Genomic DNA, 27,949 nt, shown 5'->3' on the forward strand with positions numbered 1-27,949 from the left:
AGATGCCCGTTTCCGCTTTCTTCCCGCCCACTTCCGGGTTGCCTCTGTTTACGAAAGTTTGGGCGCGAATTACTCTAAGTGAGGCTCCCAGAAGGGTGCAAGAAGAATCAGTGGTGAGTCGTGATATCCTTAACCGGCTGGGTGGATCTAAAGTTCAGGGATGAGTTTTAAAGCCAACGTGTTTGTGGCAGACTCCGCGGTTTGCATTTGAGGATAGCGAGGAGGGATTGCTCACGGGGAAATGCCCGATGTCCTAAAAGGTCTGCCGTTAGGATCCTGAGATTAGATATTTGACTGGGGGGAGGGAGCAAAGCCATGAATACTTCCTCCCTATTTCCCCCGAATCATCCTCATGGCTCATCCTCATTGCTAAATTTCTCCCGCGGGCACTAGTGAAGTCAAGTGCAGCCATGGACATTACTGTCTGTGTTTCTCCAGGAGTCCTACTCACTCTTGTGCCCACATAGAGGTCTAAATAGAGATCATTGAGTCCCATGAGTATCAACAAGCTGGTAAGGAAAACAAGACAACCTAGAATGCCTCCCTCTCTCCTAAAGCATATAGTCTGGCGGCAAACAACTGTACCAGCTTTATTTCTTTTCACTCCTCCTATACACATTAAAAGCCTCGCTGAACTTTCCTGTCCCTGAACACGCCAGGTTTTTTTGTTTGTTTGTTTTTCCTAGCTTTCCTGCCATCCGAGTTTTACTGTTTTCCCTTGGATGCTTCATTTTTCTACTTTTTGGCTAAATATTTCAAAATGTTATTAATATAATACTTTTTCTATGAATAATGTACAGACATACTTCCGAGATATTGCGGGGTCGGTTCCAGACCAATAAAGCCTGTCACACGAACTTTTTGGTTTCCCAGTGCATATAACAGTTGTATTTACACTGTATTGTAACCTCTTAAGTGTGCAATAGCATTATGTGTAAAAAAAAAAAAAAATACATACTTTAATTTTAAAATATTTTATTGCTTAAAAATGCTACGAATCATCCCAGCCTTCAGCAAGTCCTAATCTTTTTGCTGGTGGAGGGTCTTGCTTGATGTTGTTGGCTGTTGACCAATTAGGGTGATGGTTGCTGAAGATTGGAGTTGCTGTGGCAGTTTCTTAAAATAACAAAATAATGAATTTTGTACAGCAGTTGACTCTTCCATTCACTAAAGATTTCTCTGTAGCATGCGATGCTGTTTGAAAGCATTTTACCCACTGTAGAACTTCTTTCAAAATTAGAGTAAATCCTCTTAACCCCTACCATTGCTTTAGCAACTAAGGTTTTGTGATATTCTGAATTCTTTGTTGATATTTCAAGAATATTCACAGCATCTTCACCAGGAGTAGATTCCATCTCAAGAACTTCGCTCATTCATAAGAAGCAACTTCTTTTCCACTAGTTTTATCATGAGATTGCAGCAATTCAGGTACATCTTCAGGCTCCACTATTTCTCTTGCTACTGCCACCAGATCTTTCATCACTTCCTCCACTGAAGTCTTGAACCCCTCAAAGTCATCCATGAAGGTTGGAATCAACTTTTTCCAAACTCCTGTTAATGTTGATATTTTGACCTCCTCCCATGAATCATGAATGTTCTTACTAGCATTTGGGATGGTGAATCATTTCCAGAAGTTTTCAATTTATTTTGCCCAGATCCATCAGAGGAATCACTGTCTAGGGCAGCTATAGCTTTACAAAATATATTTCTTAAATAATATAACTTGAAAGTCAAAATTATTCTTTGATTCGTGGGCTGCAGAATGGATGTTGTGTTAGCAGACATGAAAACAGCATTAATCTCCTTGTACATCTCTATGAGAGCTCTTGGGTGACCAAGTACATGGTCACTGAGCAGTATTATTTTGAAAGGAATCTTTTTGTGAGCTATACGTCTCAAAGATGGGCTTAAAATACTCAGTAAACATGCTGTAAACAGATGTGCTGTCACTCAGGCTTTGTTCTTCTATTTCCAGAACACAGACAGAGTAGATTTAAAAGAATAAGAGCCCTAGGATATTTCAGAATGGTCAATGAGCATTGGCTTCAAGTCACCACCCATATTAGTCCCTACAAGAGAGTCAGCCTGTCTTTTGAAGCTTTGAAGCCAGGCAATGACTTCTTTTTAGATATGAAAGTCCTAGACAGCATCTTCCAATAGAAGGCTGTTTTGTCTTCATTGAAAATCTGTTGTTTAGTGTAGCCACCTTCATCAATTATCTTACCTGGAACTGGATAACTTGCTGCAGCTTCTGCATCAGCACTTGCTGCTTCACTTTGTACTTTCATGTTACGGAGATGGCTTATTTCCTTAAACCTCAGGAACCAAGCTCTGCTAGCTTCAAGCTCTTTTGCTACAACTTTCTCACTTCTCTCAGCCTTCATAGAATTGAAGTGAGTTAAGACCTTGCCATGAATTAGTCTTTGGTTTAAGAGCGTGTTGTGGCTAGTTTGATCTTCAATCCCAGACCACTCAAACTTTCTCCCTATCAGTAATAAAGCTGTTTTTGCTTTCTTATCATTCATGTCTTCACTGGAATAGCACTTTAAATTTCCTTCAAGAACTTTTCCTCTGCATTCACAGCTTGGCTAACTGGTGTAGTTTCCAGCCTGTCTTGACTTTTGACATGCCTACCTCACCTTGCTTAATCATTTCTAGCTTTTAATTTAAAGTGAGAGAGGTGTGATTTTGGCTTTCACTTGAACACTTAGAGGCCATTGTAGGGTTATTAAATGGCCTAATTTCAATATCATTGTGTCTTAGGGAATAGGGAGGCCTAAGGAGAGGAAGAGAGGCAGGGAACAGCCAGTTGGTGGAGCAGTCAGAACACACGCAACATTTACCTATTAAGTTCTCTGTCTGATACTGGCATGGTTCATAGTGCCCCAAAACAATTACAGAGTAACATCAATCACCATAATAGCTATAATAATGAAAAGGTTTGAAATATTGTGAGAGTTATCAAAACATGACACAGAAACATGAAGAGTGAACACAATTTGTTGGAAAAATGGCATCAATATAGTTGTTCAATGCAGGCTTGCCACAAACCTTTAGTTTGTAAGACAACAACAACAAAATACAGTGTCTGTGAGACTCAATAAAGTGAAACACAATAAAAAGAGTTATGCCTGTACATTCTTACCCATAGCACAAACCAGTTTAAGACAGTCATTCGCTCACTTGCCTCTTTATAACATTTATAAATATACATAGTAATTATTTTCATTTCTGTCTCTACCTATGCACTGTCACTAAGCTATGGTTTCCCTTGGATCTAAGAATGGGACAAAATATCTATTCATTTTTATATGCACTGCGAGTAGCCCAGAAGTGATAGAAACGATGTCTTTTGTTTATTGGATTCTTACTATGTCTCAAATACTGTTCTAGGTGGTTTATATATTCTTTGTTAAATCATTTTTGCTTTACAAAAGCCTTTAATGTTAGTACTTTTATTAATCATTTTACTAATGGGGAAAATGAGTTAATTTACTTGCCCAAAGATGTACAGTTAATTAAGTGGCAGAGCTAGATTTGAAGCTTGAACAATTTACCCTTGTCGCAGGACTGCTCTTAACCATTATGATAGTGTTCTCAACCTGGGTTGATTTTGACCCAGGAGACATTTGGCAATGTCTAGAAACAATTTTGGTTGGCTCTGCTCAGGGGTTGGAAGTATTCTAGCATCTGACGGTCTACGTAGACCCAAGCATGCTGCTAAACATCCTACAATACACACCACAGTCTCCACAACAAAGAATGATCCATCTAAAATGTTAATAGTGCTGAGGTTGAGAAACTTGGTGCTATAGTCTAGTGCCTAAAGTAGGTTTCATTGTTAACCGTACTTCTCAAACTCTAGTTAGACCAGTTTTGCTTTTTATTTCTAATCAGTCATAACTGATACTTTTGTAGAATGCAATTAAAAATCAATTATTAGTCAAACTCCCTTGTGGTATAATACCAGGAGTGAACTCTGATGTAAACAATGGATTTTGGGTAATAAGATGTGTCAATAATTACAGCAAATGTACCAGTTTGGTGTGTGATGTTAATACTAGAGGTTGCAGGGAATGGGGAACAGCAGGGATTATATAAGAAGTTTCTGTATGTTTTGCTCAATTTTCTGTAAACCTAAAACTGTTCTGAAAAAAATCTTTTTTAAAAAAATACTAATTACTAGAAAATGCTATGGCAAAGACAAGGCTAATTATTTTATGATAAGGTTCAATGTGCATAAAATTACTCTATCAAATTGCTATAAAAGTTTCTAAATGATTACCTTCAGTTTCCACACTTGAAAGGATTATGGCAAACAGTTTGAATGAGATTTGGGGTAGCACTAAATTACGTGTTATTTTAATAAAGAATATCAAGAAGAAAATGATTAATGGAACCAAACTATAAATAAGTACCAAATGAGACAGAGCATAAGAGCCACAGACTTAGAGAGAAATGAAGTAGAATAGTTAGGAAGATTTTGAAAAGAAGGTAGCTCATGATCTGAGAGAGTGGGCAGAGACAGGAGAGAGCTGCTCAGGTAGAAGGTACAGTGTATGTTTGGGAGGCAGAATTACTCAAAGTGTGTTCAGGAAATCATCAAATCTAGCTAGAGAGGGAGATTTGATTAAGGAGTAGTAGGAGAGAAGTATGAAAAGGTAGGCAGAGTTAGGTTGTTAAGGACTAAAAATGGCATGGTAAAGAGTTTGAATGTTACACAGAACATATTGGGGTAAATTTTTTACTCACTTAATTTGTTCCAAAATTTGGGATTGGGAGGGACTAGGCAGGGCTTGCTCATGTCTTGTCCACGCAGTGTGGTCTGCAGCATATTGACTTCGGTACATGTACCAGACTGGCAAGTTGGTGTTGGCTCTTGGCTGGGAGCTCAGCTAAGACTTTCCTGGGGTTTCAGTTCCTCTCGTGTTGGCCTTCCTCATATGGTGGTGGCTGGGTTATAAGAGCAAGTGTTGGCCGGGCTCGGTTGGCTCACACCTGTAATCTCAGCACTTTGGGAGGCCAAGGCGGGAGGATCACTTGAGGTCAAGAGGTCGAGACCAGCCTGACCAACATGGTGAAACCCCGTCTCTACTAAAAATACAGAAAATTAGCTGGGTGTGGTGGTGGGTGCCTGTAATCCCAGCTACTCGGAAGGCTGAGGCAGGAGAATCTCTTAAACCTGGGAGGCAGAGGTTGCAGCAGTGAGCCGAGATCGCACCACTGCACTCCAGCCCAAGCGACAGTGCAAGACTTCTCAAAAAAAAAAAAAAAAAAGCAAGTGTTTCTAAGCAAGAGGAAGTCAAAGTTGCCAGTCTCTTCATGTCTAAGCCAGTAAGCTAGAACAGAATGACTTGTACTATATTCTACTGCTCAAACAGCTTCAGAGTCTGCCAAGATTTAAGACAAGGGAACATAGACCTTCTCATTAACAGTCGTGAGAAGGAATGTGTATCATTTTTAATCTAAAATCTCAGCTTTCACTTGCCCCTTCACCTGGATGCTCTTATTCAGTGAACAACTTGAACTATTGTGTGTGTCAGCCCTTCCAGGAGAGAACTACAAGTGAAATTCTGTCATGTGGATGGGTTTTTAAGTAGGGGAAGTATAAGGGTGTAGATGTAAAGTTAAGGTAATTAAGCATTTTAGAAATTGAACACAAGATAGAGAATAGGTGTTTGGTAAGGTATCACATTGTTCAAAGGCAGGGTAAAGTGATATTTTGGCTTCCACTGCTTTTTGTAACTGGTCTGATATGTGGTTGCTAAATGTAGTTTGTGATCTTTCTGTTAATTCTTTCCCAATTTTTTTTCCAGTTTTGGGTGGAGGGGAGCTTGAAGCTTTTAACATTTGAGAGGATAGATTTATCATTGTCTCTCTCTAAATCTGCACATATATTTAAACTGTATCGGTATAATAATTCTAAATGTTTAGAAAAGGAATGATGAATAATTTATCTGTATATCTAGCTATGGCTAATATGTGTATATATTTATATGTGTATATATATATATATTTTCTAGGCATGTATAGCTAATATGTGCATATACATATTTCCTTGTATACTGCACTTAACTTCTATCCACTTCTTATGGTGTAATGCAAGAATAAGTATTTCATTCTTCTGTTCCTTCTTATCAGAAATGAGTTTGGTAATAAAAGAGGGAAAATTACTCTAAATTTTATCAACATCCCCATTTCCAATCCCATGTCTGTTTTGTAATTTGCGGGAGGGCAGGGTAATCAGTACATTTCTGTACTCTTGTTAAAATGCACATAGTCCAGATAGGATTGCAGTTTAAATTCTTAGTAGTGTGACACATGAATTTCCACATAGATTGATGGTATAATCCTAAAAAGCGTCTCCTTCCATTTTTGGCAAAAATTGGGTAATGGTAAATTTGTTACTTAAAATAACAAGACCTAGGTTTTACTCCTTGAACTGACATTATCTGTGACTACTTTATATTTCTATTTCCTTGGACTTAAACATGGAGAGGATGTTATCATACGATAGAGTATAAAATAAGAGATACAAAAGCATTTTTAAATGATTTTCTAAAACCCATACAAATGGAAGTTAATTTCTAGGAATGAAATTGAATTAGATATCCTTATTCTGATGAGTCAAAATTATTTGTTTTAAAATATGTTTGTTTCAAAGCATGCAGCACTATCCCCAAACTTTTATTATGATTTTTCTTTAAAAAAAGAGAATGTGGAACATTTATAGGGAAGTTTTTTAAACAAAACATTGTGCAAGGCTTTAGTTTTTTTTGTATTCTTTTCATCTTTACAGGTTTTTGTTTTGTTTTGTTTTTGTTTTTGTTTTTGTTTTTTTTTGAAGCACTGTGTTTAGATCAAGATGTCTGGTAAAGCAAATGCTTCCAAGAGAAACTTACAACAGTTAAAAAGAAATCCAAAGAGAAAAAAGGATAATGAGGAAGTTGTGTCGTCAGAGGAAAAGGTAATGAAAATATCAAGTTTCTCATTTAGAAATCTTCTACTGGGGCCGAGCACTGTGGCTCATGCCTGTAATCCCAGCACTTTGGGAGGCCGAGGTGGGTGGATCATGAGGTCAGAGATCAAAACCATCCTGTCTAACACGGTGAAACCCAGTCTGTACTAAAAAAAAAGAAAAAAAAATACAAAAAATTAGCCAGGCATGGTGGTGTGTACCTGTAATCTCAGCTACTTGGGAGGTTGAAGCAGGAAAATCACTTGAACCCAGGAGGCAGAGGTTGCAGTGAACTGAGTTTGTGCCACTGTACTCCAGCCTGGGCGAAAAGAGTGAGACTCCATCTCAAAAAAAAAAAAAAGTCAGGTTTTACCCTACTCATTAGGCAATGCCTATATTTATTTTGGAGGTAAAGTATGTAACACTATTTCGTAGGCAAAGTGAGTAATGATTCATTTAAAACATTCTTTGACACTATATAAAATTCTGTTATTATCACCACTGTCAAGAATTGCTTTTAGTATATCCTCTGCCTGTGATAAATATATACCATTTTTCTGTAGAAGTAGCAACATACATTTTTTCTATCTACTAGAAATTATATGAATGCTCTTTGACATATATAAAAATCTATTGTAAAAGCAGTATCTTTTTATCTGATGTTTAATTCTGTTTATGTTTATGCATGTGTTTTTCCCTCTAGGTTAGAAACACAGTGAAAAGAAATAAAAATCATCTAAAAGATCTGTCTTCTGAAGGTATTTCTTTTCTATTAACCTTGTTTAACCTGCTTCTATATCAAGCTGTATCTACTTTCATGAAAAAATGTTCAGCATCTTGTTTGCGAGTTCTGCAAAAGATAGTAATAAACAAATACATTTGCATTTTTGTAAGAATATGTAGTAGTGGTTAGTTATTTTTGTCAACTGAAATTTTACTTAGCACCTCTGGCAAAATACTGTAGAGGCTTCAATGCCACTGAGTTGATAGGAAATAGAGAAAATCAAAGTGGCCCACAGCCTGAATTATTAGTGATCTGTGATATAAATACAAACCTACTAATTTTTCTTCAAGACAAATATTCTTTCTGTTCTGTATAGATTAGTTTGGAACCACTATTATAAGTTTGTTTGGAGTAAACCAGTTTGGAGTAGTTGCCTTTACCTAAACATCACTGTTTCATGGAAGGATTCTCTACGTCTCCTCAGCCACCATAGGTTAGGTTTTCTGGTTTTATACTCCCATAGCATACAATACTTTTTTTTTCCTTTTGTATGCTTTGCACACCTATAATTTGTTTAATATCCCTTCTCTCCAACACTCATTTTCATGAGATCCAGTACTATTTCTTCTTTTTTTTAAATACCTAATAAGTAGAACAGTACCAACAACATAGTTGACACTATCTATTTGTGGTTTAATTAGTCTGTTTTGTTCCAGTTGCCATCCAACATTTGGAAAATAGTTTCCTGGTCCTGGTCCTCTCAATGAAATGTTTAAAGAACTTAGGCCATTTCTGAGAATGACACTTTTCATAATTAAAGTTTGATTCTTCATTTAAAATTATTTCTATTATCACTTGGTAGTATTTCTGTTAACTTATCAATAGAAAGCGTATTCATATTCAACACCTGGGATGTTACAGCTGTGTGATAAAAAGTAAATTAAACAGCTTATACAGCTTTATAATATTTTGTTCTGATAATTTCATAAGCTTTTTTAGATGAAAACATTCAGTTTTTAAGCAAAAACATGTAAAACATCTAGATTGATCAGAGCCTCTTCTATTACTAACGACAGGACAAACAAAGCACACTAACCTAAAACATGTAAAAATAGCAGCCAGCAAGAGAAAAACCTGGCAACCTTTGTCAAAGAGTACCAGAGACCATTTGCAAACTATGATGGAATCAGTAATAATGTGAGTATAAAATTTTTCTATTTCATTCTTTTGGTTCCCACTTAGGTGTTTCCTATGGATATTATTCTTTTAAATATTGCTATCTATTTTAAGGTAATAGAGTATATTTCTATTTCAGAAGAAGATAAAATTAATGTGGCGGTATTTGCCTTCAGCAGAAAAGTCTTTGTTAATTTTAGAAACTTGAAATTCCATCAGTGAAATAAAAACAAGTGTTTGTGGCCTGACTTGCTATCGATAAAATTTTAATTTTTGTCAATAGAGATTCTTTAGGAAGAAGTTGAGTTCAAAGTGACACTTTACATAGAAGCTACCACACTGGAGGGGATACAGAGAAAATAAGACAGAATTCTGCCATTGTGGAGCAAATTCTATCAGAAGAGCCAGGCATATAAATTATTATAATACAGTGTGGCAAAATATATATATAAGTAGAATTTTTTCATTGTACTTCTGTTTAAAGTGTCTTTAATATGAAAGGAAAAGTGATGTATTTTGCCTGGCTAGTGGGGAGGGGCACTTGAGAGAAATCAGAGAGAAAAAGTACACAGAGTATATGATTTGTGCGTCAGACTACTATTTATGCCATCTTTTTTTCTTTTCTAGGACAATTTTGAGTAACAGTATTAAAGAAAAAGAAGAAATACAATACCATCTCAACTTCCTGAAGAAAAGGTAATACTGTTGCATAATTAAAATGATTAAAACATAATTTTTAAAAACCTGACTTCTTTCTACGTTGCCAAACAGACACTTGTGGAATATAAGTTTTTCTTTTTTTTAAAGAAGGTGAACAACTTGGAAGTATGTTTTCTTTTTTTTCTAAACTGCTGCTCCACGTGTTTCTCAAATAAGTTTCAGGGGAACTTACAAAAAAAACCCTGAAAATCACAAAATTCTGTTTCCACAGTTCACTCTTGCATATCAGAATTTGAAAACAGTTTTGTCAACTTGAACTCCCTTCAACTTCATTTTTAATAATTTGAAGTTAATAGTTCACCACTCTTATCTATCTGACATTTACCCTATTGCTGCGTTTTTCCACTTCATATTGTCTTAAGTTATTTGCACAAGCAACAAGTATAATTTTCTAAGATATTATTGCTCTTCATCTTATGGTAAATCACCAATGGAGATTTCTTCTCAGGAGTTCTTAAAAGGCACACCACTGCCTGTGATTTTCAATAATTACTTTTCTCTAGTATTTATACAACTTTTTCTTTTTATAAGAAACTAAGCTTCATAAGTGAAGGAGAAATAAAATCCTGTACAGACAAGCAAATGCTGAGAGATTTTGTCCCCATCAGGCCTGCCCTAAAAGAGCTTCTGAAGGAAGCACTAAACATGGAAAGGAACAACCGGTACCAGCCACTGCAAAAACATGCCAAATTGTAAAGACCATCGATGCTAGGAAGAAACTGCATCAACTAACGAGCAAAATAACCAGCTGATATCATAATGACAGTATCACATTCACACATAACAATATTAACCTTAAATGTAAATGGGCTAAATGCTCCAGTTAAAAGACACAGACTGGCAAATTGGATAGAGTCAAAACCCATCAGTGTGCTGTATTCAGGAGACCCATCTCGTGCAGAAACATGCATAGGCTCAAAATACAGGGATGGAGGAAGATCTACCAAGCAAATGGAAAACAAAAAAAGGCAGGGATTGCAATCCTAGTCTCTGATAAAACAGACCTTAAACCAACAAAGATCAAAAGAGACAAGGCCATTAATAATGGTAAAGGGATCAATTCAACAAGAAGAGCTAACTATCCTAAATATATATGCACCTAATACAGGAGCACCCAGATTCATAAAGCAAGTCCTTAGAGACCTACAAAGAGACTTAGGCTCCCACAAACTAATGGGAGACTTTAACACCCCACTGTCAACATTAGACAGACCAAGGAGACAGAAAATTAACAAGGATATACAGTAATTGAACTCAGCTCTGCACCAAGCGGACCTAATAGACATCTACAGAACTCTCCACCCCTAATCAACAGAATATACATTCTTCTCAGCACCACATCGCACTTATTCCAAAATTGACCACATAGTTGGAAGTAAAGCACTCCTCAGCAAATGCAAAAGAACAGAAATTATAACAAACTGTCTCTCAGACCACAGTGCAATCAAACTAGAACTCAGGACTAAGAAACTCACTCAGAACCTCTCAACTACATGGAAACTGAACAACCTGCTCCTGCATGACTACTGGGGTACATAACAAAATGAAGGCAGAAATAAAGATGTTCTTTGAAACCAATGAGAACAAAGACACAACATACCAGAATCTCTGGGACACATTTAAGGCAGTGTGTAGAGGGAAATTTATAGCACTAAATGCCCACAAGAGAAAGCAGGAAAAATTGACACCCTAACATCACAATTAAAAGAACTAGAGAAACAAGAGCAAACACATTCAAAAGCTGGCAGAAGGCAAGAAATAACTAAGATCAGAGCAGAACTAAAGGAGATAGAGACACAAAAAACCCTTCAAAAAATCAATGAATCCAGGAGCTGTTTTTTTTAAAAGATCAACAAAATTGATAGACCACTAGCAAGACTAATAAAGAAGAAAAGAGAGAATCAAATAGATGCAATAAAAAATGATAAAGGGGATATCACCACCGATCCCACAGAAATACAAACTACCAACAGAGAATACTAAAAACACCTCTACGCAAATACACTAGAAAATCTAGAAGAAATGGATAAATTCCTCAACACATACACCCTCCCAAGACTAAACCAGGAAGAAGTTGAATCCCTGAATAGACCAATAAGAGGCTCTGAAATTGAAGTGATAATTAATAGCCTACCAACCAAAAAAAGTCCAGGACCAGATGGATTCACAGCTGAATTCTACCAGAGGTACAAGGAGGAGCTGGAACCATTCCTTCTGAAACTATTCCAATCAATAGAAAAAGAGGGAATCCTCCCTAACTCATTTTATGAGGCTAGCATCATCCTGATACCAAAGCCTGGCAGAGACACAACAAAAAAAGAGAATTTTAGACCAATATCCCTGATGAACATTGATGCAGAAATCCTCAATAAGATACTGGCAAACCGAATCCAGCAGCACATCAAAAAGCTTATCCACCATGATCAAGTGGGCTTCATCCCTGGGATGCAAGGCTGGTTCAACATCAATAAATGTAATCCAGCATATAAACAGAACCAAAGACAAAAACCACATGATTATCTTAATAGATGCAGGAAAGGCCTTTGAAAAAATTCAACAGCCCTTCATGCTAAAAACTCTCAATGAATTAGGTATTGATGGGACATATCTCAAAATAATAAGAGCTTTTTATGACAAATCCACAGCCAATATCATACTGAATGGGCAAAAACTGGAAGCATTCCCTTTGAAAACTGGCACAAGACAGGGATGCCCTCTCTCACCACTCCTATTCAACAGAGTGTTGGAAGTTCTGGCCAGGGCAATCAGGCAGGAAAAAGAAATAAAGGGTATTCAATTAGGAAAAGAGGAAGTCAAATTGTCCCTATTTGCAGATGACATGATTGTATATTTAGAAAACCCCATTGTCTCAGCCCAAAATCTCCTTAAGCTGATAAGCAACTTCAGCAAAGTCTCAGGATACAAAATCAATGTGCAAAAATCAAAAGCATTCTTATACGCCAATAACAGACAAACAGAGCCAAATCATGAGTGAACTCCCATTCACAATTGCTTCAAAGAGAATAAAATACCTAGGAATCCAACTTACAAGGGATGTGAAGGACCTCTTCAAGGAGCACTACAAACCGCTGCTCAACAAAATAAAAGAGGACACAAACAAATGGAAGAACATTCCATCTTCATGGATAGGAAGAGTTAATATCCTGAAAATCGCCATACTGCCCAAGGTAATTTATAGATTCAATGCCATCCCCATCAAGCTACCAATGACTTTCATCACAGAATTGGAAAAAAAAAACTAAAGTTCATATGGAACCAAAAAAAGGGCCCACATTGCCAAGACAATCCTAAGCCAAAAGAACAAAGCTGGAGGCATCACGCTACCTGACTTCAAACTATACTACAAGGCTATAGTAACCAAAACAGCATGTTACTGGTACCAAAACAGAGATATAGACCAATGGAACAGAACAGAGCCCTCAGAAATAATACCACACATCTACAACCATCTGAGCTTTGACAAACCTGGCAAAAACAAGCAATGGGGAAAGGATTCCCTATTTAATAAATGGTGCTGGGAAAACTGGCTAGCCATATGTAGAAAGCTGAAACTGGATCCCTTCCTTACACCTTATACAAAAATTAATTCAAGATGGATTAAAGACTTAAATGTTAGACCTAAAACCATAAAAACCCTAGAAGAAAACATAGGCAATACCATTCAGGACATAGGCATGGGCAAGGATTTCATGTCTAAAACACCAAAAGCAATGGCAACAAAAGCCAAAATTGACAAATGGGATCTAATTAAACTAAAGAGCTTCTGCACAGCAAAAGAAACTACCATCAGAGTGAACAGTCAACCTACAGAATGGGAGAAAATTTTTGCAATCTACTCATCTGACAAAGGGCTAATATGCAGAATCTACAAAGAACTCAAACAAATTTACAAGAAAAAAACAACCCCATCACAAAGTGGGCGAAGCATATGAACAGACACTTGTCAAAAGAAGACATTTATGCAGCCAACAGACACATGAAAAAATGCTCATCATCACTGGCCGTGAGAGAAACGCAAATCAAAACCACAATGAGATACCATCTCACACCAGTTAGAACGGCGATCATTAAAAAGGAAACAACAGGTGCTGGAGAGGACATGCAGAAATAGGAACACTTTTACACTGTTAGTGGGACTGTAAACTAGTTCAACCATTGTGGAAGACAGTGTGGCGATTCCTCAAGGATCTAGAACTAGAAATACCATTTGACCTAGCCATCCCATTACTGGGTATATACTTAAAGGATTATAAGTCATGCTACTGTAAAGACATGCACGTGTATGTTTATTGCGGCACTATTCACAATAGCAAAGACTTGGAACCAACCCAATGTCCATCAATGATAGACTGGATTAAGAAAATGTGGCACATATACACCATGGAATACTATGCAGCCATAAGAAAGGATGAGTTCATGTCCTTTGTAGGGACATGGATGAAGCTGGAAACCATCATTCTCAGCAAACTATCACTAGGACGAAAAACCAAACACTGCATGTTCTCACTCATAGGTGTGAATTGAACAATGAGAACACTTGGACACAGGAAGGGGATCATCACACACCGGGGCCTGTCATGGGGTGGGGGGAGGGATAGCATTAGGAGATATACCTAATGCTAAATGACGAGTTAATGGGTGCAGCACACCACATGGCACATGTATACATATGTAACAAACCTGCACAGTTGTGCACATGTACCCTAGAACTTAAAGTATAATTTAAAAAAAAAAAAGAAAATGTGGTTTTCAGTTTCAAGTTTGCCTAGAAATGTTTGTGACCTATTTTAAGGAATTCTTTTGAGTACAAATTCTATTTACTTTTTCTTTAAATATAATTTTCAACCCATAGTAGCCAAGTAGAAAGAGTGAATGAGATAGGTTGGGTTGGGGTGGGAGTTTGCTGAGAAAGGTTTAACAAATTAAAAACTGCTAGAAGCAGGCTGGTAAATTGCTTAAAGCTATAGCAGCCTATTATTAAAGAAGGGAGAAGACACTAAAAAGATAATAAATAAGCTAATACAAGTATAATGAAAATGTAGCTGTTTAGGATCTTTTTAATATAGAACAAATACTAATGTTTAGTTTATGAATGAGACTATTACATTACATAATAGTTGCTGTTCATAGTGATCACCTTGGTTCATTGGAAAAGATTATATTCAACAGATAGGCAGTCTCTTCATCATGTAACAGCTGTGGAGTACATACATTTCAAGGCCTGACTATTTCCTCCTTATTTTTACTTTCACAGCTTGCTTTCTTTAGTTCCTGAAGTAACCATACCCAAGATACAGTTACTTCTACCAATACAACAAAGTACAGCATTAGCAAACTGATCCTAATTGGAACTCTAAATACATTTTTCTGTAGCAGTGTTTCTCAAAGTATATTTGAAACACTTGTTCTTACAGATATTCTATGGATAAAAGTAACCTATGGTGAATTATATTTGGGTACCTTAGCATGTAAGAAGCCCTGCAGTAAATAAATCTATTTCATTTTCTTTAAGCTAACATCTCCCAAATTGCTATTTCTGGGAACTCATTTTCATATAAATCTATTTCATTTTCTTTAACCTAGCATCTCCCAAATTGATATTTCTGGGAACTCATTTTCATATATTAGTCTCATCTCTGCTTTTGACTAAATGTTAGCTTCATTATTTTCATTTTTTAGTTTTCAGTTCTTACTAGATTACAGCTATAGTCATAGGCAGCTTCCTGTGTATATCATTTTAGCCTGGCGAAGAAAGAGGAAAAAGATGATTCTTACCCCTTAGCTTCAGTTAGAAAATTCTAGGAGATGGTTTCTGATTTGCTGAGCTTAGGTGATATACACCTATTCTTGGCGTGATTTTGTGACAAGAGCTACCATGGATATGATTGATATAGACTGGATTATATACCTAGCCCCATGATTACACAGACAAGTTTGCTAGGCAAACAAAACTGTTTGCCATTACAATTCTAAAGGGACATACTTCCAGAAAGTCTGCCCTATAGAAACAATGTTATAAGTGGTGATTAAATGTTGCTGATATAATAGGATATATTCAAGCCATGGTTTTAGTTTCTAAGAGTTAGTGAGAGTCTTGGAAATCTAACTGCTGTTTAGAACATTTGGAGCAGTGAATGACCCTTCCACATAATTGATTTAATAAACATATAGAAGAAACTTCATAAATAAAATATTTTTGTTAAGAAAATAAAAAACTTATCCCACTTAGGAAAGCTTAGGCAGATAGTTTGCGTTTAAATGTGATAGCCTAATGATGATTTTTCTAAATAACTAGTTTGTCTTAACAGTTTAATGAGAATTATGATTTGTGGAGTTTTTGCTGCTTACTTTCTTTACAAAAATTAAGATTTTATTGGCAAACAATGCATCGAACAAAGGTCTGTAACAAGACTCTAAGAAACTTAAACAAATTAGCAAGCAAAAAACCAACAATCCTGTTAAAAAGTGGGGAAAGGACATGAACAGACACTTTTCAAAAGAAAATATACATGCGGCCAACAAACGTGAAAAAAATGCTGTCAACATCACTAATTACTAGAGAAATGCAAATGAAAACCACAATGAGATACCATCTTAAACCAGTCAGAATGGCTGTTATTAAAAAGTCAAAAAGTAACAGATGCTGGGAGGTTGCTGAGAAAAGGGAATGCTTATAAACTTCTAGCAGGAATGTAAATTAGTTCAACCATTGTGGAAAGCAGTTTGGCAGATTCTCAACTTAAAACAGAACTACCATCCAACCCAGCAATCCCATTACTGGGTATACACCCGAAGGAATATAAATTGTTATAAAGACACATGCACACTTATGTTCACCACAAAACTGTTCACAATTGCAAAGACATAGAATCAACCTGAAGGCCCATCGGTGGTAGATTAGATAAAGAAAATGTGGTACATATAAAACTTGGAATGCTATGCAGCCATAAAAGAATGAGATCATGTCCTTTGCAGCAATATGGTTGGAGCTAGAGGTCATTATCCTAAGCAAACTAACACAGGAACAGAAAACCACATAGTGCATGTTCTCACAAGTGGGAGCTAAACATTGAATATATATGGACACAAAGAAGGGAACAACAGATACCAGGGCCTACTTGAGGGAGGAGAGTGAGGGTTGAGAAACTACCTATCAGGTACTATGCTTATTACCTGGGTGAAAAAATAATCTGTACACCAAAGCCCCACAACATTTCCCTACATAACCTGCATATGTATTCCTGAATCTAAAATAAAAGATTTTTTTTTTAATTAAGATTTTTAACAAGATCCCAAAAGTGGGATAGTGGGTTCCACTATTGTTCAGATTTCTTCAAATCTTAAGTAGTAGAACTTTTTAGAATCCAAAGATACTGCTGTTGTCAAGGGAATCAAATTTAGCTTTTCCTCCTCATAAAATTCAAGAATCAAATCTGGGAAAGCTATTTTGCAGTCTGCCAGATGTGACAATAGAAACAGATGTTTCTACTGGTGATCAAATCAACTCAAATTTGTAAAAGAATTTTTTGACTTAAATGCCATTCATGTTTATAGTATTTTCGAGCAATGCACTTTAATCTTGGTGTTTTATTTGCTTTAAACTCTATGGAACTCAATTTTCTTTGAAATCATTTAGAATAATGTAAATCTTCTCTATTTTTGATCACATTCTCTAAAATAATTGAGGTTTGGGGTCCAGGGTCATAGTTAAGACTTCTAGACTAGTGTTCTGTCTCTCAACCAACAATTCACAATCTATAATAGACTCATGTCTAGAAAACATCTGGATGATAAAAGGAAATTTTGGTTTTAAAATGTATATAAATTGTCAAATGTGTAAAATAGAAAATTATCTTTTAGTAAAGTAGCCCCAGTGTCCCTTAATTTGAGGTAAATCTTAATAAATTGAAAGGCTAAATGATGATTTGTCAGGGCTTTTAGAGGGGGAGACTTACTGGCACTGTTACCCAGTGGTAATAAAAGAATATTGTAACCTTAAGAATATGAGGACAAGAAAAAATGAGGACTGTTTTAAAATAATAATAATACTCAAAAATAAAATAATTGTTTTTATTTTATCCTTAAGATTTTTACAACTGTGTGAAACTCTGAAAGTCCCTCCCAAAAAGATGGAAGATTTAACTAATGTGTCAAGTCTACTGAATATGGAAAGGGCACGAGACAAAGCTAATGAAGAAGGTCTGGCATTACTACAGGTATGAAATTTGAATAGGGAATCCATAATTAGAGAGTTAGGGAAAGGGAAAAAGACCAAAGTTTTTAAAATTATCATGATGTTCTTCCAGTAGTGAATACTAGATCTTGAACCAGGTTTTTTCATTAAATTGTTTTTTTTGTTGTTGTTTTCATTAAAGCAAAAATTTATCTGAACTTGGCGCCTCTAAAGTTGAAGTATTTCTAATATATTTGTGGTTAAGTAGCAGTCCTATTTTTTTCATCAGATTTTAACTGAACTATCTTAGTATTTTTAATTATCAATTTAGAGGAGCTTATCACAAAATACTGTGGGATTTTAAAACGTGTAAGTTTTTCTGACCTGTATATGGCAAGAAAACACAATTATCATTAGAGTTAATATGTACTGGGGACTTCCTACACTCCAGACACTGTTCTAAGCACTTTATAGTTATATCCCTTAATCCTCACAATGACTTAGAGTATGACCTAAATTATTCTCTTTTTACAAATGTGATGAAAAGACATAATGCTATTTCTAACTGAACCTTAGACAAATTGCTTAAAGTTGAGATGCTAACTTTGTCATTCTGACATTAGCACATGATTCTTGATCACTATGTTGTATGGCATCCTGTGGAAGATAATAGGAGATAACCTTATCTATCATGGTTAACTTCAAGCTTTCAATGAATGGATATCTGAACAACTAAGACAAAGCAACCTTAAGGACTTTATTGGATAATTATAAAAACTAACACACATCAGAACATATATCCCTTAGACATTTTGAAGTAGTTTTAGATGTGGTGCATAGATTTTAGTTGCAATTTAGTAAGTACAAGGTGGTAGTAGTTTCTTCAAGGAATATATTCCCAAAATGTGTAATAATTCAAAGGTAACAAGTAATTCATTCTCATTTTTCCATAAGATTGAGAATAAAGTTGAAGGAACAATTTCTGAGCACAAATCTATATATATTTTTAGTTAATAGGGTGGCATTTTTTGGTGGCTGCCTCACTTTATTCAAAGTGTGATATTATATTTTATTTCCATCCCAAGGTTCCTACTTTTTTAGGGCATCTTTTTAGTATTGGTACTAGCTTCATCACCTAAACACTTAGATGACGTTTATTCAGGTTATTTTAAAAGGTGTGAGAGTATAGTCATGGAGAATTTTAACATTTAGTATTTATGCACATCAGTTAAGGGTGTTCTGAAGTCATAAATGATAGTGTGATTTTTATGCTACTGGTAAGCATTTCTGGTCTCCAGCTGAAATTTGACCTCCATGGGACATAAGCATAATTACAATCTATAATTTGCTTGTTAGTCACTCAGAAGAAGCACCACTGGCATTTGGGGCAGGAGAGTTCTTCATTGGCATAAGAGGATCTTCGGACTAGCAGCTTGTAAACTCTATCTGTATTCATTAATTTTCTCCTCTGTGCCTTAGAACCATTGCTTTTTCTCACTGCAGCTTTGAGTTATTGCTGGTGATGATCTTCCAAAACCTGTAATAGTAACAGAAATTGTATTTATTTAACGTTTTCATTGTGCTGTCACTCAGTAATGGTGCTGGGGAAACAACAATGGTGGACAACATCTCGGAGATTCTGGGAAGATGGCATTAGAACAGCTGAAGCATAACTTGTTAGACTCCCTTGATCTTGTCATAAAAATGGAGCCATAGGATTTCAGAGTCAGTTAGCATAAGAAAATATGACAATAAAGACCAAAAATAACATTCCTGATACATCGAAAGCATGCCAAAAAGACATGTGCCTGGAACAGATGAACATTAACCTAATTTATCAAGTGAACTGAAATACATTCAGAAAAAATGATAGAAAGTATAAGGGGAAAATTATAAATCAGAATTAGAAATACTGATAAATGAAAGTAGAGAATTCAGGAATGAATGAGACATAAAAGAAAAAACCTTTCAGATATGTAGACTAAATTAGAAGAAACACTAAAGCAAATAAACACAACAGATAATGCTTATGGTAAATAGAAGATAAAGAGAAAATTTTCGGAATCATGAAAACATTTTTAAAAGGAATTGAGGAAAAAAACCCTCAAAGAAGATACCATATGAGTATGGTAGCAATACCCAAAGATAACCAAAGCAATGGAACAAAATAAATTTTATAATGAGAAATTTTAATCCTTGTTATATTTAACCCTTTTATTCATTCAGTGCTGTTATACATTCCCTTTGTAGTGGGTTGAATCTAGGAAAAGGGTCTTGTCAGATGTAATTAAGGATCTCAAGATGAAATCATCCTGTATCGTCATGGGTAGGTCCTAAATCCAATGACAAGCGTTCTTATAAAAGACAAGAGAAGGCACAAAGACAAAGAAAAAGCCACGTGAAAGACAAGAGAAGGCACAAAGAAAAAGCCACGTGAAGGCAAAGGCCGAAACTAGAGCAGTGCAGCTACAAAGAATGCTGACAGCTACCAAAAGCTGAAAGAGACAAGAAACCATTCTCCTCTCTTGTCTTCAGAGGGATTGTGGCCCTCCCAACACCTTGATTTTGTACTTCTGTCCTCCGGAACCATGACAGAATGAATTTCTGTTATTTTAAGCCAATTAGGTGTACAGCAGCCACAGGAAACTAATATATGTGGTTTGATTTATATTTATATTGGACAGCACTCTGTTAGATCCAACAACCAATTCACAGAAAACACAGGGCTGAGGAACCAGTTATAAACTTCACCAGGGAATACAGTTCACAAAATTTAGCCCATGGGAAATTCCACAAACTATCTAATCTCCACAAATAAATTGAAATGGAAGCCTCCTATAGATGAAAAGAGACTTAAGACATATCAACCAGTCACAACCAATTTGGAACCTGATTAAAACAAAATGTAAAAAAAACTCCAATTTATGAGAAAATTGAAAATGTGAACACTAACCGTATGTTTGATATGAAGGAATTTATTGAGATTTTTTAAAGTGTAGTAAAAAAAATTGTACTCTTATGTATCTTTAAATCCTTTAGAGCTGTATATTGCAATATTTATAGATAAAATGATAGGATATCTAGGATTTGAAATAGCACAGGGGAAGCAGAAGCGGATGGAGTTAAAGGTGTGACAGGATGGCCATGGGCCAGGCGCGGTGGCTCACGCCTGTAATCCCAGCACTTTTGGAGGCCGAGGCTGGTGGATAACCAGAGGTCAGGAGTTCAAGACCAGCCTGGCCAACATGGTGAAACCCTGTCTCTACTTATAATACAGAAAAAAAAATTATCTGGGCGTGGTGGCAGGTGCCTGTAGTCCCAGCTACTCGGGAGGCTGAGGCAGGAGAATCACTTGAACCCGGGAGGCAGAGGTTGCAGTGAGCCAAGATAGCGCCATTGCACTCCAGCCTGGGCAATAAGAGCAAAACTCCATCTCAAAAAAAAAAAAAAAAAAAAAAAAAAAAAAGATGGTCCTGAGTTGATAATTGAAACTGGCCGATATGTATATGGGTGTTCATGACAACATTCTCTCTTACTGTATGTGTTTGAAATTTACTGTAATAAAAAATAAAAACAGAGTCTGTTCCTCCATGGAGTTTAGATTCAAGTGAATGGAGCTCACAGTCCCAAAATCTTAGGCATTCAGGGAACAGCACATTCCCAGTAAGGGGCCAGACAACATTTTAGCCTTTTTGGACCACATATGGTTGACTGTTTTGTTGCATATCCTTTTGTTTCGTTGAGGTTTTGACCAATCTTTTAAAATGTAAAAACAACTCACAGCTCTTGAACTGTACAAAAATATCCCATGGGCAATTGCTGACCCCTGCAGCTACCCTTTCTTAAAAAAAAAAAAAAAAATGGTCATTTAGAAGCCAAAATATATTTCTTGAGGAAGACTACCCTCCCAGCAACAGTTCTGCATCCAGTATTTGGAGAATGACATAGATATAGCATCAACTTTATTGCTGAACAAGATTTAAGAGTTATTACTTATGTATATTTTCTGTGGGCTTATTTATTTGTTCCCCAAAGCATACAGGCAATGTTATTATTGACTATTGCTAGGACTATATTTGAAAGCAGTGCCATATTTAATACCCTGTAGAAACCTGGAGGCTTGCTAATTTTAATTTTATACTCGGCCTGCACACAACACATCCTTGATGTGTTATCCCCATAGTTGTTTCTTTTATTCATTTCTTATTTTCTTTTCATCTTCCCCTCTAAATTATATATTCCTTTAATGTGGAAAACTGTTACTCTTTTTTTTTATTCTCCCTGCTCTAATGCCCAATATTACTTCCTTTTGACAAATTAAAATAGCAGGCTCTCAAATGTTCCTAAATAAATGAAAACAATTCAGAATTTCTTCACTACATGAAGTTTTATGCTGCTTTCTCCACTACATGAAGTTTTATGCTGCTTAAGGAAGGTTGCTTTATTTGCTGTCATTACTTCTGGGCTCTGCTAGATTTACACTTGGATCTTCCAGGATCTCTGACCCTACCAGCATTGGTAGGTTTTGAGGAAGTGTTCATGTACATCTCCTTATTCCAGGGAAATTAGATATCCTTATAACACATTAATACCTTGACATACCAGCTTTCCAAGAAGTCTGTTTTTTGAAAGAAACAAAAGTAAAGTCACCAGTTGTTTCTAAAAATTTTTTAAGTATATATGGTGTTTTTTAAAATGTGTATGTATAACAATATCTATTAGGATTTAATATAATGATGTGTTTAAGTTAAAATGTTTTTTTTCTCTTTCTGACCCAGGAAGAAATAGATAAAATGGTAGAGACCACAGAGTTAATGACTGGGAATATTCAGAGCCTAAAGAACAAAATTCAGATTCTGGCAAGTGAGGTGGAAGAAGAAGAGGAGAGAGTAAAACAGGTAATTATTTTAAACTGTATTATTGGAATTTGGATATAATTTTTAATGGTTAAATTATGCCAAGACAACTTTCGAGTATAATATGATGAGAGAAATCAGCTTTTTGAAATAATCTGTAGCTTTCTTTTACTTTAGATGCATCAAATAAATAGTAGTGGAGTACTCTGTCTTCCAGAACTTTCTCAGAAAACTCTCAAAGCACCCACACTTCAGGTAAGTACCTATTTACCATATTGATTACAGGCATACTTTAGAGATATTGCAAGTTTGGATTCAGACCACAGCAAAAAAGCAAATACAGCAATAACACAAGTCACACAAATGTTTTGGTTTCCCACTGCATATAAAAGTTATGTTTATACTATACTATACTGTAGTCTAGTAAGTGTGAAAAAGCATTATTTCTTTTAAAAAAAAAAAAAAAGGACATACCTTAATTTAGGAAATGCCTTTATTGCTAAAAAAAATGTTAACAATCATCTGCACCTTCAGCAGGTCGTAATCTTTTTGCCGGTGGAGGATCTTGCCTCGATGTTGATGGCTGCTGACTGATAGCGTGGTGATTACTGAAGGTTAGGATGCATGTGGCAATTTCTTAAACTAAGAAAACAATGAAATTTGCCACATAAGTTGATTCTTCCTTTCATGAAAGATTTCCCTTTAGCATGTGATGCTGTTTCATAGCATTTTACCCACAGTAGAACTTCCTTCAAAATTGGAGTCAGTTCTCTCATTCCTTGTCATGGCTTTGTCAACTAAGTTTTTGTCATATTCTATATCCTTCGTTGTTATTTCAACTATGTTCATAACATCTTCATCATGAATAGATTCCATCTCAAGAAACCACTTTCTTTGCTCATCCATAAGAAGCAACTCCTCGTCCATTCAATTTTTATCATGAGATTGCAGCAATTCAGGTACATCTTCAGGCTCCACTTCTAATTCTAGTTCTCTTGCTGTTTCCACCACATCTTCAGTCACTTCCTCCACTAAAGTTTTGAACCTCTCAGTCATCCATGAGGATTGAAAATTGAATCCATTTTTTCTAAACTTATTGGTATTTTAACTTCCTCTTGTGAATCATGAACAGTCTTACTGACATCTAGAATGATAAATTTCTTTTAAGATGTTTACAATTTATTTTGCCCAGATCCATCAGAGAAATCACTACCTAGGGCAGCTGTAGCCTTATGAAATATATTTCTTAAATGATAAGACTTGAAAGTTGAAATGACTCTTTGATTCATAGGCTGCAGAATAGATGTTGTGTTAGCAGATGTGAAAACAACATTAATCTCCTTGTACATCTTCATCAGAGCTCTTGGGTAACTGTGAACCTTTTCAAGGAGCAGTAATATTTTCAAAGGAATCTTCTTTTCTGAGCAGCAGCTCTTAACAGTGGGCTTAAAATATCCAGTAAGCCATGCTCTAAACAGATGTACTGTCATCCAGGCTTTGTTGTTCCATTTACAGAGCACAGACAACACAGATGTAGTCGATTTAGTAGAATTAAGGACCCTGGGATTTTCAGAATGATCAGTGAGCATTGGCTTCAACTTCTTGTCACCAGCTGCATTAGCCCCTAACAAGAGCCTAACAAAATTATGTCCTTTAAAGCTTTGAAGCCAGGCATTGCCTTCTCCTTTCCAACTATCAAAGTCCTAGAGATAGCATCTTCTTCCAATAGAATGCTGTTTTGTTTACATTGAAAATATGTTGTTTACTATAGCCACCTTCACCAGTGATCTTAGCTAGCTGGGTCTTCTGGCTAACTAGCTGTACTTTTTCTATCAGCACTTGCTGCTTCACCTTGCACTTTTTATGTTATAAACACAGCTTCTTTCCTTAAACCTTATGAACTAACTTCTGCTAGCTTCAAGCTTTTCTTCTGCAACTTCCTCACCTCTGTCAGCCTTCATAGACTTGAAAACAGTTAGGACCTTGCTGTGGATTAGGATTTGGTTTAAGGGAATGTCGTGGCTGGTATGATCTTCCATCCAGACCACTCAGACTTTTCCCATATCAACAATAAGGCTGTTTTGCTTTCTCATTATTCATGTATTCACTGAAGTAGCACTTTAAATTTCCTTCAAGAACTTTTCCTTTGCATTCACAACTTGGGCGTTTGGCACAAGAGGCCTAGCTTTTGGTTTGCGTGGCTTTTGATAGGCCTTCCTCACTAAACTTAGTAATCTCTAGTTTTTGATTTAAAGTAAGAGACGTGATTCTTCTTTTCACCTGAACACTTAGAGGCCATTGCAGCATTATTAACTGGCTTAATTTCAATATCGTTGTGTCACAGGGAATAGGGAGGCCCAAGGAGAGGGAGAGAAACTGGGAAATGGCCGGTTGGTGGAGCAGTCAGAACACTTAACAATTACCAGTTCAGTTCACTGTTTGATATGGTTGCAGATGTGGCACCCAGAACAATTACAGCAGTTTCATCAAAGAACACTGGGCATAGATAACCATAACAGATACCGTAATAATTTTTAAAGTTTGAAATATTACAAGAATTACCAAAATGTGACGCAGAGACACAAAGTGAGCATGTGCTTTTGGAAAAATGGTGCTGATAGACCTCCTTCTCACAGAGTTGCCACAAACCTTCAGTTTGTAAAAAACGCAGTATCTGGGAACACAGTAAAATGAGGCATCCCTGTATATCATAGACCAAGCTATACATTACATATATATGAAAACAATATGTCCTATTTTGTTCTTTAAACAGATGGAACCTGATATAAACTGTTTGGCAAATTACTTTTCTCATTTGACTATGTAGTTTGAACATCTTGTCAGTCACGTAGATCTCTCGTTTTTGTTGATAGCTATGTAACATTCCGTTGCATGGAGGTCATATAATTTGTAAATTACTGATGGAAATACATAATTTTTTTAATATAGGTAAGACTAGGTACACCATTGTACATATGTCTTTACTGATTTGTGTAGTCATAATTGTAGGATACATCTCTAGAAGTAAATATTAACAGTTTGGCTTTTTTTATGCTTCTAACAATAGTATATAACTCCTTATAAAATAGTACTGTATTATTTGTAGTAAACTCTTTCTTCAGAGGACTCCAGTGAATATTGTAGTGTAAATGTTTGTAGCATTGGAAAGTCTTCATGTTTTCTCAAGAGGTAATTTAAAATTTTCTTACTGGCCAGGCACAGTGGCTTACGCCTGTAATCCCAGCACTTTGGGAGGCCAAGGCAGGTGGATCACCTGAGGTCGGGAGTTCGAGAACAGCCTGACCAACATGGAGAAACCCCATCTCTACTAAAAATACAAAATTAGCCAGGCGTGGTGGCGCATGCCTGTAATCCCAGCTATTCGGGAGGCTGAGGCAGGAGGATTGCTTGAACCTGGGAGCCGGAGGTTGCAGTGAGCCAAGATTGCGCCATTGTACGCCAGCCTGGGCAACAGGAGCAAAACTCTGCCTCAAAAAACAAAAACAAAAAATCCTATCATTTACCAGTGGTGAAAGGAGCAGGATGGGGAGAGACAGAGATAGATTTGAAAGAAGAATAGCCATTAGTTGACAATTATTGAAGTTGGGTGATAGATACTTACGGTTTATTTTACTGTTCTCTCTAACATACATTGGAGATTTCTCATAATAAAATGTTAACAACTATATTTAATACTATCTTTCCCACAGAAAGAAATTTTGGCACTAATTCCAAACCAGAATGCTCTTCTAAAGGACTTGGATATTCTTCATAATTCATCACAGATGAAGAGCATGTCAACCTTCATTGAAGAAGCCTATAAGAAACTGGATGCCTCTTAAAGAGTTTTTTTTTTTTAGATTGTTCCATATTAATTTAATGTTCATGAATTTGTAAAACTGTTAACCTATGATTATATGTACAGAGGCTAAAGCTTCTGCAGGATTTATTATCTCCTGATACGCACTTTAAAATTAGTCTTTGTAGGTCTATCATTAGCATCTAATGTAGTTCTGAAAACTGTTTTTAGCAGTTGCCAAATCTAGGAAACTGACATTTATATTGCTGTATCTATAAGTATTTGCCTAAAACCATAAAATAGGAATTGCCTTAAGGATCTAATAGTTTATAATGCCTGAATGGAACTCATTTATTGGTTAACAGCTCATATCAGGAGCTATGATAAGTAAGTGTTTACATATAGTGTCTAGTGCATAAAAACCTCAGTGTTTGCTATCATTCATTCTGTAGCCAATGGCTTACAGTTTCTGTCTGGTCATCTGGAACTTGAAAAATCCTCAAATGCCTTCACTCTTTTACCTAACTCCCTAGTCTTTTTGGGAAGTAGCTAAGATATGCCTGGTATCTTTAACTTTGGAGGTAGTATCAGAATTTTACTTCTTTGGTTGTTTAGTGAATTAATGTTGAATATTTTCTACTGTCATCAAAACATATTCCCAAAAAGTATTAAAAAGGAACCTTAGCACATTTATTTTATTAAAACAAAAAAAACCCCAAAATGTATAAACCTTTTCTCATTATGATAATAAGCTTATATATGTGAATAAATTATAACCTAATGTATAAAAAATTATTTCTAACAAACTATAGTATACTGTCTTGGGTTTTTTGTTTTTTGTTTTTTTAATCTGTAAAATAAAATGACTGCAATTACTTTTTTGCGTGACCTATAATATCAGTTAATTTGGGAGATGCCATAATTCTGTTAACACCCTTCAGGCAGAGACCACCAGGAACAAACCTGTAGTTAAACAAGTTGGATTTTTACTGTAGTGAGGAGATCACACATGAGGACCTTGGGGCAGCTCAAGAAAAGGGTCACAAGCAATATCCTCATAGGAATAATGGTAAAGAAGGCCTATTAATAGATTTTGGAGGAAAATAAAATCTCAAAGAAAAACCTGGCAAAGTGACTAAAAGTAAAGATTATTACAAAATGTCTTAAAAACCATTCACTTGGAAACTTAAAGCTTCATGTTTTTACAATGAGTAGTAGAGCCCTAAGTCAGTGATTTTTAACACTAATGTTATAGTAGCTTTTGGTGGGGAGGGAGGAATTACGTATGCCGTTTCTCTCAGGGCATCTGTTTAACAGATAACTGATAGTTAACTGGGATTTTAACTTACCTTTGTTGCTGAGTGATATAGTTCTTCACCCTGTGTGAACTGGCCATACTACTCTTGTAGCTTTGAAGAGTTTATAATCTAAGAAATCTACAATATCTTCTGGTAGGTAGCATCCAATCCAAAACATACACAGTATTTTCTTTAATAAAGACTGCATTTTGGTATACTCTTTG

At 35.9% G+C, this 27,949-nt stretch overlaps 1 protein-coding gene across 2 annotated transcripts; it reads left to right on the plus strand.

Annotated features, from left to right (window-relative positions):
* On the plus strand, positions 1 to 27,302 carry CENPQ (centromere protein Q). Of its 2 annotated transcripts, none has more exons than XM_009241945.4 (9): positions 1 to 113; positions 6,800 to 6,967; positions 7,662 to 7,716; positions 8,759 to 8,879; positions 9,486 to 9,554; positions 17,686 to 17,815; positions 22,551 to 22,670; positions 22,806 to 22,883; positions 26,339 to 27,302. In XM_009241945.4, exons 2-9 carry the CDS (start codon positions 6,866 to 6,868, stop codon positions 26,468 to 26,470), a joined length of 807 nt encoding a protein of 268 aa, XP_009240220.1. In that variant the 5' UTR covers positions 1 to 113; positions 6,800 to 6,865; the 3' UTR covers positions 26,471 to 27,302. The 2 variants fall into 2 exon arrangements, with proteins under 2 accessions (XP_009240220.1, XP_002817018.1); XM_002816972.4 differs by having other exon boundaries at positions 6,848 to 6,967.
* The last annotated feature ends 647 nt before the right edge of the window (positions 27,303 to 27,949 follow it).

This window comes from Pongo abelii, chromosome 5 (genome assembly GCF_028885655.2).
Source record: "Pongo abelii isolate AG06213 chromosome 5, NHGRI_mPonAbe1-v2.0_pri, whole genome shotgun sequence".
NCBI classification, from domain to species: Eukaryota; Metazoa; Chordata; class Mammalia; order Primates; family Hominidae; genus Pongo; species Pongo abelii.

Bases quoted from the DNA above. Each gene is read 5' to 3' on its own strand.
- CENPQ (XM_009241945.4), top strand. From the start codon at position 6,866: ATGTCTGGTAAAGCAAATGCTTCCAAGAGAAACTTACAACAGTTAAAA. The intron at 8,880-9,485 runs GTGAGTATAAAA...TTTCTTTTCTAG, and splicing joins ATGATGGAATCAGTAATAAT to GACAATTTTGAGTAACAGTA. The intron at 9,555-17,685 runs GTAATACTGTTG...TTTATCCTTAAG, and splicing joins CTCAACTTCCTGAAGAAAAG to ATTTTTACAACTGTGTGAAA.